Raw genomic sequence first — 13,152 nt, forward strand, 5'->3', positions numbered from 1 at the left:
CCATATTCAAGCAATGCCGCATAACACATTTGTTTTTATAACACGTTACACACTGATATTGTCTTTAAAATGTTTATGGTATGCATATGTAAAGATTTATTTTAAAAAAATATTGAGTCTTGTGTTTGAGTTTTGCTTCTGTATATGACTGTCATGTTTTTAGCAGAACATGAAAGGGATTGAGGTTTCTCACATTCTTAAGAGAACTGTTTCCGAGTAGTTCAGTTCCTTGGAATTGTTGGCCTGCCTGCCAATTCCACTTATGGTTCCACTTGCACTTGCGCTACAATCAGCTGCTTTCAGTTTGTTTCTTCTGTCCTCTGAGTTCGATATGTAGCCCACTGAATTGTGTTACATAAATTAATTTTGGGGAAATAAAGATGTATCTCATGCATGCACCATGAAAAATGTCTGAACCTTTTTGTGTTGACTGTAATGTCTATTTTATTTATAGGCTATATCACATTTGGTGTAGGCCAGTGGTTCTCAACTTTTTACAGTGCGTACCACCTCATAAAATATATGGCTCTTGAAGTACCACCCTTATGACCAGCGTTAAAGTACAGTAGTATAGGCCTATTTAACACCACATACAGTTTACATGAGACAATTTTGTTTCGTATATGAATGTTATTTATTTTAACTGTCATAAACAGGATGTGACGAGTTTTAATAATAACAACTGTACTGCATTAAAACATTCACAGCAGCTGGGATATTCAATCTTTAAGTGATGACGTATGAACCCTGCTTCCAGGTCCAAACTACTCTGCGTTTATTAAGGCTGTTGTGTTTTTAACATGTTTTAATGCTTTGTATTTTGTTCTATTTAATCTGAAAAAGCCCCTAAAAAACAGTCAGTGACCACTGTCAACTTCTCTCGGCTTTTATCATCACTATTCATTTTAAAGCTCAGTTTTTAAAACCTTACGATGTAACTACGGCCCAGCCCATGCAGCAGTATATTAATGACTAACCTTGTATTGCACTTGTTCTCCAGACTGAAGTTTGGTCCGTTTACAGCATCCTGCCATGCAATTACATTTCTCCCTAACCATTGGGAACTCTCAGGTTAACTTTTATTGAGTGGAAAAAAGTTAGCGTTCATCCTCCTGCTTCACTGTGTTTCTGTTATGCTAACATAGCTGTGTAGCTAGCGATCACGTAGCACATCATTATATACCAGCTAGCCCAACTTCAGTAACCTCACAAACATCACTGCTGTTTAGTTTTCTGTCTTCATTTATGTCGAAAGTGATTACAGAGTTGTACGTTTTAATTTTTGCTGTGGCAGTTAAGCTGCCGGATTTTTGGCTTCATGGCCCTCCTTCGTGGTTCGTGCACGCTGAAGCTCAGTTTGCTCCTCGTGGCGTTTCAGCTGACGACATGAAATACCAACATGTGGTGGCCTTGCTGGATCCGCTGTCCAACCACCGTGTGATAACCCTACTCCAGTATCCCCCCACCCAAGGGAAATACATCGCTCACAAGGTGCTGCTGCTGCTGCGGCACTACTCCCTCTCTGATGCAGAGCGGGCCGAGGAACTCGCTGGCCTTGCCAACTCCCCGCTGCTGGATTACCGCTCACGCGCAGAAGAACAGTCGACTGTTGTTGTGATTTGGCGCTATATAAATAAAATTGAATTGAATTGATTTGAATTGTATTTACTTGGTATTGGATCAAAACCAAAATTTATAGTATTGCACAGCACTACCAAAGAAGGAAAACAGTGGCGCAGTTTACAGTGTAGATTATTATTTTTTAGTTTTATTCCACAAAAGGACAAGAGCATCCTTATAAAATGGAAACTCCATTGAGAACAGAAACTTTGAGTCTTTGCAAGCATCTGCACAGACAGCATGCTAACGCTAAGCTAGCCAAAAACCCAGAGTGAGGTTAGCTGAGTGAGTGCTGACCCCTGCCCAGCAGCCAGACCCTGAATTTTAACAGGTAACAAAACCAGTTTTTCCAGTGAGTAATTAAGTAAAGTACTGAATTACTTACTATTACTGTTCTGTGTTTAAATATTTTTTTGAGCAACAACCCCAACGCTGATCATAATAAAGAGGGTAAGTACCTCCAACATGTGCAAACATTTGACCCACATTGTGCAATTCATTTGCACAAATGTAATGTGTTTGATGTGCTGCTTAGAGTTCATGGTCACTCTCAAAGTGAGAGAACTCATTGAGAATCTATAAGAAAATCAGTAAGGAATCAAATTGATAACTGATATCAATAATACAATTGGAATTGGTTAATTCTTTCATTTCCCATCCTTAGACACGACTGTGACAAAACTAGCTTAGTGCCCACACTGTGTGGCAATTATGGCATACTGTGTGTGGTTGAATGTTGCTGGAATTGTTTACATGTTGATCTGATCTGCGGTTGATTTAGCAGGGTCTGAGTATAAAGTCATTGTTTCATGTAACTTATGTGTGGTTATTTATAGATATTCGTGTAATTTTCATGCAAATTAGGTCTACCCAACAAGTGGACCATAAATTCACCCTGTGGCAAGACTTCAAAAGTAGCCCAGTTCTGTGGGAAATTACGGACTTGGCAACACTGCCACTAACTGTCTTTGCTTAGTTACTTCAAAAGAGTATAAAGTGATGAATTCTTTCAGCTCTGTTTCTCTTCTTCTATTCCAGGGACATATTTGCTGCCCCATGTGAATGAGACGTGAGAATTTCACACTTTTCTGGAATCTATAAAACATGAATAGCCAAAACAACCACATATATAGACAAACATATCAAGAGCTTTTTAAAGTCACTAATGATGAAATACTTACTTGAAAGAGCTGTGTGCATGTGTGAAAAACTTAAACTGATAACTTTAGGTGCAAAGAACTATTCTTGAAGAATACCTAAGTTTCTCTGATAGACAGTCATGGCCTTGGACAGTATAATTAAAGCCAACGTCGGTTTAATTTACTCGGTGGGTTCAATAATTATTAACTTAGAGAAAGCTCGGCTAAGAGGTGGGAGAGCACTAGGAACTGAGTGCACAGAAAGAACGCAGACTTTGGAGGAGAGGGCTAAGTGGCGATGCAAAGAGAAAAAGAAAGAAAGAAGAGGACGTGAAAAGAGAGTTGTCCTGGAGGCAGAGCTAGTAAATGAGTCATCGAAGTGGATATGCTATCAGGTCTATTCTAACAGTGCTACAAGTGAATGGATGCCTTAAAGGTTAGGCATAAAATGATTTCTCATTTTGCTGCGATATACCCCCTGGTAGACATTAACGCTTTGGTTATGGACTTGAGTGTAAAAGCTCCTGAGGTAACATGCTGCTTGTCTGCCATAAATATTTCTGGCTATATGTATGTATATTGTTATTTGAATGAGGCTGCTTTTATGGAGACGAGTATATTTTGTGCAAATAGTTAAAGTTGATGTGATGCTGTGTGTCATTTCTATAGCCAGGTAGTCATTCTGTCTACACAAAGCCAACTCCCCTGGTACCTCACATCACAGCTGGGACTCTGTTCAGCTCCGATCCTCCTGACCCATTTCAGTGCACAGATACACACACACACACATGCTCGACCACACACATATATACACCAACTGACAGTTGCAAACAGACCCATGCATTCATACAAAGCAAACCAGCCACACGCAAAACACTTACATATGTGCCAAGCTTCATTTCTGCTCTACTGAGTCTGCTCGTGTCACAACTTTGCAGATGTTTAAGCCATGGGGACATGAACACTAAATTTGCAGAAATTCTCTTCCCGGTCGTTTGGTTGGAACAGCGGGTTTTGAAATGATAATGAATCTGTGGGCCAGGATTTCCCACATGGCATCATATCTAGAGTGGAAACAGAAGAAATAGAATAAGGCAGCACTGGAAAGCAGCAGCAAAAGATGTTTTTTTTTATTGCCAAATGTAAAAGTCAAATTGTGGCTGAACTAGGTAGATAAAGCAGTCGGCGTTTCTAAGAATAATAAAATGTTAAAAAAGTCCGAATCTGAGGTTAATGTTATTGCTGCAGAGTGCAGATGGCTCCCCATACAGTTAATTTAGAGTTCAAAGTCTTGCTCTATCAGTCAATAGTTGGTGAGCACAAGCAATATAAAAATAAACTACATATACACCCAAAATAAATCATGGATAAAATGCTGACTCACATTGCGAAAAAAACAAAACACAGATATGAGTTGTATTGCATTCCAACACATGCGATTTCAGATGTTGATTGCAGGTGTAATAAACACCTATAATAACTTCATTACACACACTTATGTCACACAGAGGTTAAAGAGGTTAAAAGAAGAATCACGCACAAAGTGGGAGAGGCAGTGTATAGGTCAGATTCCAAAACATTATAAATACACAGCTAAAACTGACCATCCAAACTCAGTGTGTGATCATAAGTGTGGAAAAAGAAATATCAGAGAACATGAAGGCAGAAGGTGTGATGCTGCATCCTCTGGCATTGGGAGATGGCCCTGAGCCTGAGCTGATGTGTATCTTTGGGACTGGGGACTTAGGACGCTCTCTGGGCCTGCGTCTGCTCCAGTCCGGCTACAGGGTGGTGTATGGCAGCCGCAGACCTCACAGCTGTGGCCCCTTGCCTGAGGGAGCTCAGGTATGACTTATGGCATTATATTGAACTGAATAGAGTTTTTAAATTTAGAAACATTACTGTACGTATCTCAAACATGTTCTGTCCTGTGTTTTGTGCAGGTGATGACCCATGAAGAATCAGCCCGGTCTGCCAAGATGATCTTCGTTTGTGTTCACAGAGAACACTATGAATTTCTGGAGAAGATGGCACCTCAACTTGAAAGAAAGGTTAGTTGAGTCCAAAGTTAAAATTGGAATCAAAAAGATGCACCTTCAAATCTTTAAACACCTTTAAACTCTTTCTTTTTTTTTCTCTTTCTTTCTGTGAATCTACATTTCTACATTTTTATTTGCCAGCTGACCTGGAAACAATATTTAACATATTGTGTACACATAGGTTATTACATTTGTTCCCACATGGGAAACATGATAGCAAGAGTTTAAAAATGACATTTTCATGGAATTATCATGGTGATTTGTCAGTAATAATTCATGTTATTTGAGAGAACATATAAATATTAACTGCTATGTCATTCATATATCAAGGAAATAATTTTTAGAGACATGTTATCTAAATCATGGGTCTGACAATCAATGACTGATTAATCGTAACTCATTTTGATAACAGCATTACCTAATGCAACTTTATTATGTTAAAAGTCTAACTGGTGTTAGCACAGCTTACTAAAGAAGCAATACATTGGTCAATCTGAGCCTGCGTAGCTTCAATTACAGTCTCAAAATACTTTAAACACATTCGCACTGGATAAAGCAAAGTGCCGTCGTAAGACAGGAGTGAGGACGTCTGAAAATGGGCTTTTGTAGGTAATCCCTGACAATGATTTGTGAAAAAACAATTCTATTAATCATGAGCAATTTAATAATAAAACAAGGACATTACAAAATGTATTAGTGTGGGATAGTGGGAGTGGATGTCTTTTTAAAATAATCTCAAGATCTCGGAAGTTTATTACTTCGCTTGAACATCTTCTGACACCTCTGCGCTCAGTTGGATTGTGGAACAGTTTGTCCTCAAGACATTAACCACAAAATTTGTGGGAATATTACATTTTAGCCCATGATTAACAAAAATAACTCAGGAAATTAAAAACACAAGCAGACCAAAATGGCCCATTATTAAGAAATATTTGAAGTGGAAACAAAAAATTTCAAGGAAAGCAAATCAGAGACAAAATTAATAGTAAATTTTTTTGTGTGTTTTTTTTAACCAGATGTTATCTCAGGGCAGTTTAGTTGGCTCTAGACCTTACAGTATTACAGAAAGACACTGAACAAATCCCTCTTGAGGAAGAACCTCTGACTGAACCAAATTCAGGCTGAGGGGCTGTCTGTCTGAAACGGTCGGGGGTGACAGGAGAGTGGAGAGAGAAAAAAAATGAGCACTTGAAAAATAACAAACAGTGAGCAGGTTTGCAGGGACAGTAACCACAGGTCAAAACCAAGCACCTATGGATCGAGACACATCTCCAGAAAGGTACGGAGAGGAGAGAAAGCATAAAATACAGGAGAAAGAACCAGAGGCTACTGACATGAAATCATGGCAAATGAATGCACAGAGTGAGGAGGGTGGACAAGAGGTGCTACACAAAAACACAACGTTATCCAGTCACACCTTATATGTGTGTAATGTCAGTGTTTTCTGCTGTTCACATCTTAACGGAATCATTCACATGATTTTTGTAAAAGGATGTGCATGAAATAAATGACAAATATTCTAACTACTTTCAATTTTTTCCTTACTTTATCAATGCTGATGGATTTATTTTAAGGTGCTGGTGGACCTCAGTAACAACTTGAAGAAAGACATGTACATGGAAGCGAATGCCGTCTACTTGCAGAGGTAACATACGCCCTCAAAAGTATGGAAAATCAAAAGAGTCTCTCATTCATGAATACACTGTGCATGCAAGTCATTCCTTCTGTTCACCAAGGGAGCCTAACCTTGTTTTGTTCAATCTTTATTTGTTGTCAAAAATATATTTTTCTATCATTGCAACTGTGCTTATTACAAATCTATGTGAGAATGACATTGTTGTGGAAAAATGCTCCTAAAGACCTCTTGGAAAATGAGAGATCAAAACTCTCCACTGAATCCTAAAGAAGTGAAACAAATCAAGTGGTTGCAGCTCCCTTGACAGGTGAGCCTGCTGTGTATCCATTCGGTTGAAGTGGAAACATTGATTCTCATCATTTTGAGACTTTTTCTTTCCCCTGGGCGTCTTTGTAAAGGAAACAATAGCAACTAAAGTCCTTTCTGTGTGTTCTCTAGGCTGGTCCCTAAAGCGGCCGTAGTGAAAGGCCTTAACACCCTGTCCGCCTGGGCCCTGCAGAATGGACTTCTAGCAGGAAGACAGGTAAGACAAGAGTAGAAGTAAGGGATCTGTTAAAAAGATGTCAGCTGGCTTAAGACAAAACAAAGTCAGGAAGCTTCCGAGCCTTAAGGAAGACTTTGGCTGACAAGAATAAAGATCCAAACAAAGCAGTAACAGAAAGAGGAGATTACTAAATTGATCTGATCACCATGAGAAATGTTTGACTTCAAACTACAAAATAACATCTGCTTTCAGCATTTTCTGTAATGCGATGGGAAAAAATGTCTCTTGAACTGCTTAATAACAGGAGATTGCTTCAACATACGCCATGCAAAATTTAGGGAAGCAATTGATTTCAGTTTTGTTGCTGCTGATTATTGATTTTGCTGTCTTACCATAACAATGCGAGAGAAAATGAGGGCAGCGCTTGTAAAAATACACAAACAAGCACACTTCATGATCTTACAAAGTTGAAAGACCAGTGTTTATTGCAGCTTCCGTTTCACGGCTACAAAGAGAAACACAAACATGCTCGAACCTCTGGAGACCAAACCTGAATCTGCCTCAAATCCTCTTCAACACAAACAAGCCCCCATACACGTGCACGTAAACACAAACACGCTCGCACGTACACACACACACACACAAACCACTGCAGTGTTCTATTTCTTTGAAAACAGGTAGCTGTGAGAGAAAAGAGGGTGTGTGTGTTTGAATGTGTGTTTCTTTATCAGCGCATATGTAGTTACAGTATATATCCACACACACTCATGCTTTTAAGTGTGTGCTATTCCCCAGCCAGCAATTTGATTAGATCCACAGCGGGGCTGTGGCTCTGTCACATTTACATTCAGATGGAGATTTAGTCTGTCGGCTGTCCCCTGCTGTTACTGGTGCAGTAATGTAGGGAGACATGGCTGGCTGCCCGGTCCACTTACACACACACACCTGGGGAAAACTGCTCAATCCCACTGACTCTCCTATATGCCTGTCAAACTGCTCTCTCTCTGTCACACACTCTCTAGCTCTCGCTAGTTCTCGCCTTTTACAAACAAGTTAATCGTCTTATCACAGAGCTGTGAGTGCAGTAATAAGCTTCAGCATGCTGTGATCTAGAATGGGATTACATATTGAGCAGCATATGTATATAAAGTAGGCACGTGTGCTTACATAGTCATACATTTTTAGGGGCTTCTTCCCAAAATACTGAAGGAGCAGCGGGTGACAAACAAAACAGGAATAATTCTGTCGACACACACTGTAGGTGTAGCTGTGCAGTCATTCACTAGATATTCGAATCAGGGGTGGTGAGTCATCTATTAGTAATAGAAACACAGATCATAAGAAATGTGTTGAGAGAAAAATTTTAATAAATGTTAATATTCATATTATTATTTTAGGACTTAAAAAAAAAAGAATCTGCTTTCATCAATTTACCAACTAATACAGTTTGTAACTGCAAAGAAAAGATAATATTAGTGACACCATGAAACTTCACAGACAGCTAAAACCGCATCATCTTCCATTTTGGTCAAAAACGACTAAGAACAGATTAATGGTCCGTGCTGTTGCACTGGTAAAAATGCTCCTGCCTGCAGACATGAATGCAGAAGGTGTAGGTTTTTGAATCAGTCGCACATATGCTGTCCTGCTGCCTTAATACTCATTAGAGAACCAAACTGCCGGCTGAAAAGCCCCCAACAAAAGCATCATTTATTCCTGTTTCAGGAGTCTTTGATAAAACCTGTGGCGCAAAGCTTAGTGAGAATTTTTCAAACCTTTAAAAAATTGTAACTTTATATTTGTGACAAGCTCTATGCCTTTGGAGAAATACACATTTATAGAATGTTTCTATTTATGCCCTAGGTGTACCTGTGTGGGAACAATGGAGAAGCAAAACGGGATGTGGCAGAGATGGCCACCAAACTAGGCCTTACTGTTGTGGACAAAGGGTCCCTGTCAGCTGCTAAAGAGGTGGAGGACTTCCCTCTGCAGCTATTCCCAGAGTGGAGGATGCCTTTGTACGTGGCTTTTGGCCTCTCCGCCTTCTTTTTCTTGTATTTGGTCATTAGAGATATCATCTATGCATATGTGGAAAATGATGAAGATATCTCCTACCGCATAATGATATCCCTGGCCAACAAGGTAAAGATATGCCCCTCTTTGTTTATTGCTTGTAAAACGGTATTTTACATTTCTCATTGTGTTTTTATTTTCCATGTGTCAGATCACTCCAGTCGTGTCCCTCATTATGCTGTCGCTCTGCTACCTCCCCGGAGCTATAGCTGGTTTCCTTCAGCTCTACAGAGGGACCAAGTACAGGTCAGGCATCAAACATAAACATTTTCATTCCTGGTACAATGTAAAAAAAAAGGGCATGATTTTTGCAGCGTAAAGTGCCTAACTCGTTTTCCCATGTTCCAGGCGTTTCCCCAATTGGCTAGATCGCTGGATGCTGTGCAGGAAACAGTTGGGTCTTCTTGCACTAGGCTTTGCGTTGCTCCATGCTATCTACACATTAATCATTCCTGCCCGCTACTCTGACAGACAAAGAGTCATCTCCAGTGTGTTGAATGAGGTACAGTGCAGCAGGCTGGTGCAAACTGATTGGAGTGTTTCTGCAATCCTGCACAAAGAGAAATATTAAATAAAGCTTATATGAACATGTAGAACATTCACTGTAATAACAGTCCCTCCACCTTTCTCTCTTCCTTGTAGGTGAAGAAAAATACTACCACTCCACTTTACTTTGACAATACCAGCGCATGGCGCACTGACTCATTATATGCACTGGGAATCCTGGGCTTCTTTCTTTTTGTCCTGCTGGGGCTAACATCCTTGCCCTCTGTGGGAGGCACTCTCAGCTGGAGAGAGTTCAGCTTTGTTCAGGTCAGTGCAGATAAAAATGCACAGCCCTTCATATGTATGTGCTGTGTGTGAACGTGCATTTGCTCATGCACACCTTTAAATTCTCACGCTTTATCAGTCATGTGTTTCATATCAGTAAAGGCATATTTTAGAGCCTTCTAGATAATCTACATTTAGAACTTCTTAGATTTTTATCAGTTATTAAAGTGTTGTAAAAGCAATATAGCAATATGTCACTGGCACTCGTCTCCCCAGAGCCTAGTTAACTAGCCGCCTAACACAGGCACACAGAGGGAGAGCTAGGAAGACTTTAGCCAAGGATTTTAAATGTTAAGTTATTCATTAAATAGAATTATGATACCTGGTATAATCCTCCAGTGAGAAGATTTTTAATACAGGTCACAGGCCCATTTGTGTAAAGGTCAGGTCCATAGATAGACCTCAGACAGTGAATGGTACTCAGAGATGGAGGTGAAAGTCAAAATAATTCTTATGATCTAGTGAGGAGAGTTATGAAATAAGACATGAAATAACAATAATATGCTTACATAAGCTTACTTTTTGCTTCTAGTTGTGATCACTGTTGTCAACATGGGAATATAAAGCTCTGAATACAAGCAAATATCCAAAAATGCTAGGACACTGTGTAATATGATATTTGCTCTCCACTGGTTTAATAAGGTGCAAGTAGGTGCAAGATCCCTTATTGTCATCACACAGGGGCACAGTTTATTACTGCGCCATAGCAATAGCACTGTTTGCTTTCTCTGCTGTTTGCCCTTATTGCAAATGCTAAAAAATGGAAATGGAGGCACATTATGCACTAGGTTGTTTGTTATTATGTCTGCGTCTGTGCATGTCAGTCTTAAATTCAGCATAAAGCATTTCCAAGGATAGTTTGGTAATTTGGGAGATAGCTCATTCTCATTCTCATTCTATTTCTTCCACAGAGTTAGATGAGACAATTGATACCATTAGTTTGTCTGTGTGGTAAATTTGCCAGTACCAGCCTAGAGTTGACTTATCCTAGCTTAGTGTAGCATGACAAAAGGAGAAAGCAAATACTGTCACAACAAAACTGAGCGCCTCTAAACTTCACCAGTTAATTTGCTTTTTTAAAAAAAAAAAAAAACCTCTTCTACCTTTGGACAAAGGTTCCACCCATTTCCAGTATTTTTGCTAAGCTAAGCTAAACCCATATTTTTACTTGTGTTTGATTAACTTTTGCTTTTATATTCTGTAAGTTTATTGTAAAGCACTTTGTGATGTTGATCACAAAGTGCTTGAAATAAAATTTTTATTACCTACTTACTAAACTCATCACTAGCTTCATGTTTACTTAACAGATAACAGAAAGGTACTTAACAGATAACAGAAAGGTAACCGTCTTCTTGTTTAACTCTTTCGTATTTAATCTTTAATTTTTTACCATTTTGTGTGTGTGTGTGTGTGTGTGTGTGTGTGTGTGTGTGTGTGTGTGTGTGTGTGTGTGTGTGTGTGTGTTTCTTTTTCCCCACAGTCGACGCTGGGCTACCTGACTCTTTTTCTCTCCACTGCACATTGCTACATTTATGCCTGGGATAGATTCCTTCGCAAATCTACGTATAAATGGTACACTCCTCCGGACTCCATGCTCTGTCTAATTGTTCCTTCAGTGACACTGGTGCTCAAGCTGATCCTCGTCCTCCCCTGTGTGAACCGTCCACTGATGCGCATTCGCCAAGGCTGGGAACGCAACCGGCCAAAGGATGAGATGGGTGAACTCAAAGCCACTAACATGTGATCCAGGGTTGCTGAATGTTTCAATGACATGTTATATTAACAATTTTCATTTGTACACAATCATAAAGTAAGAAAAATGAAATAGCATAACAATCGTTTCGATTTTGCACAAAGTATATTTTAGGAGACTAACTATTATTTATGTAAAGAAGAAGAAAGACCAGTGGTTCCAGTGGTGAGTTAGTGTCTGGTCCTGCCTGTTCCTGACTTTGCAATACTCAGAGGTTTATGCTAGTCAAATTGACACGCTTCTGTTGATATAAATAGTTTTAATGTGTATTTTCTTTGAGCATTGAAACCCCCCCCTCACACATTTCAGATGTTTGTGTTGTATCTTTTTCACCAAATGTGCTGAAAAATAGATTGCTATCCCCTGTTGAAATCCACTGTTTTGATAAACATAGGCAATAGTTTCTGTATTCCACTCTCCTTTCCCTTCAAGTGGAGCAATTGTATCCCTGAGGTTGCTCTCTTTTCAGGATGTTATTGATCTCCCTGCTTTCTGACACAAATATCTCACTACCCGTACCTGCCTCCATCTCAAGAGCACGCCAGAGTGCACACTAAGACACACATGCTTATGATGCACATACACGGAATAAAGGTGAGTAAGTTAATTGGATTTCTGCATGCAGATTATATGAAAAAAAAAAACCCCAAAACACGAAGCACTTAACTTGTGGGCGGAACAACAGATTTTGTAGTCAAAAGCAGATTCACAAACACCTTTACTACCATAGGTCTAGTGCAGTGTTATAGTCACCAGCAAATTTACCAGACTGAAGCAGGTAGGTAGTAATAAAACATACAGGCTGCCCTCAATATACCCACTACTACCGAGGAATTGCTGAGAAGGCAGATCCAGTTAGATTTGAACAGATGATGAGCAGAAATGGGAAACTCAATAGTGATGGCTGGTGAACAGGTGCAGGATGGTTAGAAGAGGTTGGTATGCACATCCCTAATGATACAGAGACAGAAAAAGGAAAGAAGAAGATGGAGTAGCTGTCGCCATGACAGATTCTGGTGCTATATAAAGAAAACGCAGTGCCTCCCGCCTAAAGCAGAACATTTAGGCAGAGACATCCTGTTATCTAGCATCTAACAGCATTATCTGCATACACAATCTGTAATCCCTTACATCCTCTCCTATTGTATTAGCCTCCTGTTACCAGTGAACCGATTTTACCAAACTGCCTGCTGTTCGTGTGCATTGGTGTGTGCGTGTGTTGGTGTGTGAGTTATTCCATTATTCCAGTATTGCCTCTGGAAAGAATTAAGATGTAGCAACATGCAGAGCAGAATAGCTGTGAAACAAGCTAACTTACATAATTCATTTCCTCTCATCTTTAATTTTACACACCTAGACAGCCCTGAAACCTATAATAACTTTATTTGTGTCTAGCCTTGAAGGCTTAAACCTGTGTGAGTGTAAATAAGCTGCAGAAATTGCGGGATAATACAGAGATCACTGACATTCAAGCTCCACCTGTGAAATGTACAACTGGATATTAAATGAAAGGTGTATAACAAAATAGCATGGGAACTTCAGAAATGTAAATAATGTATCCCAGAATTGTGACAGAG

At 39.6% G+C, this 13,152-nt stretch overlaps 1 protein-coding gene across 1 annotated transcript; it reads left to right on the plus strand.

The window, feature by feature from the left end:
* Positions 1 to 1,386: 1,386 nt before the first annotated feature.
* steap4 (STEAP family member 4) lies at positions 1,387 to 11,566 on the plus strand. Its single transcript, XM_063484840.1, has 10 exons — positions 1,387 to 1,601; positions 4,391 to 4,604; positions 4,703 to 4,810; positions 6,373 to 6,443; positions 6,873 to 6,957; positions 8,782 to 9,060; positions 9,143 to 9,237; positions 9,340 to 9,493; positions 9,634 to 9,804; positions 11,303 to 11,566. Exons 1-10 carry the CDS (start codon positions 1,387 to 1,389, stop codon positions 11,564 to 11,566), a joined length of 1,656 nt encoding a protein of 551 aa, XP_063340910.1.
* The last annotated feature ends 1,586 nt before the right edge of the window (positions 11,567 to 13,152 follow it).

This window comes from Pelmatolapia mariae, linkage group LG10_11 (genome assembly GCF_036321145.2).
Source record: "Pelmatolapia mariae isolate MD_Pm_ZW linkage group LG10_11, Pm_UMD_F_2, whole genome shotgun sequence".
Taxonomy (NCBI): Eukaryota; Metazoa; Chordata; class Actinopteri; order Cichliformes; family Cichlidae; genus Pelmatolapia; species Pelmatolapia mariae.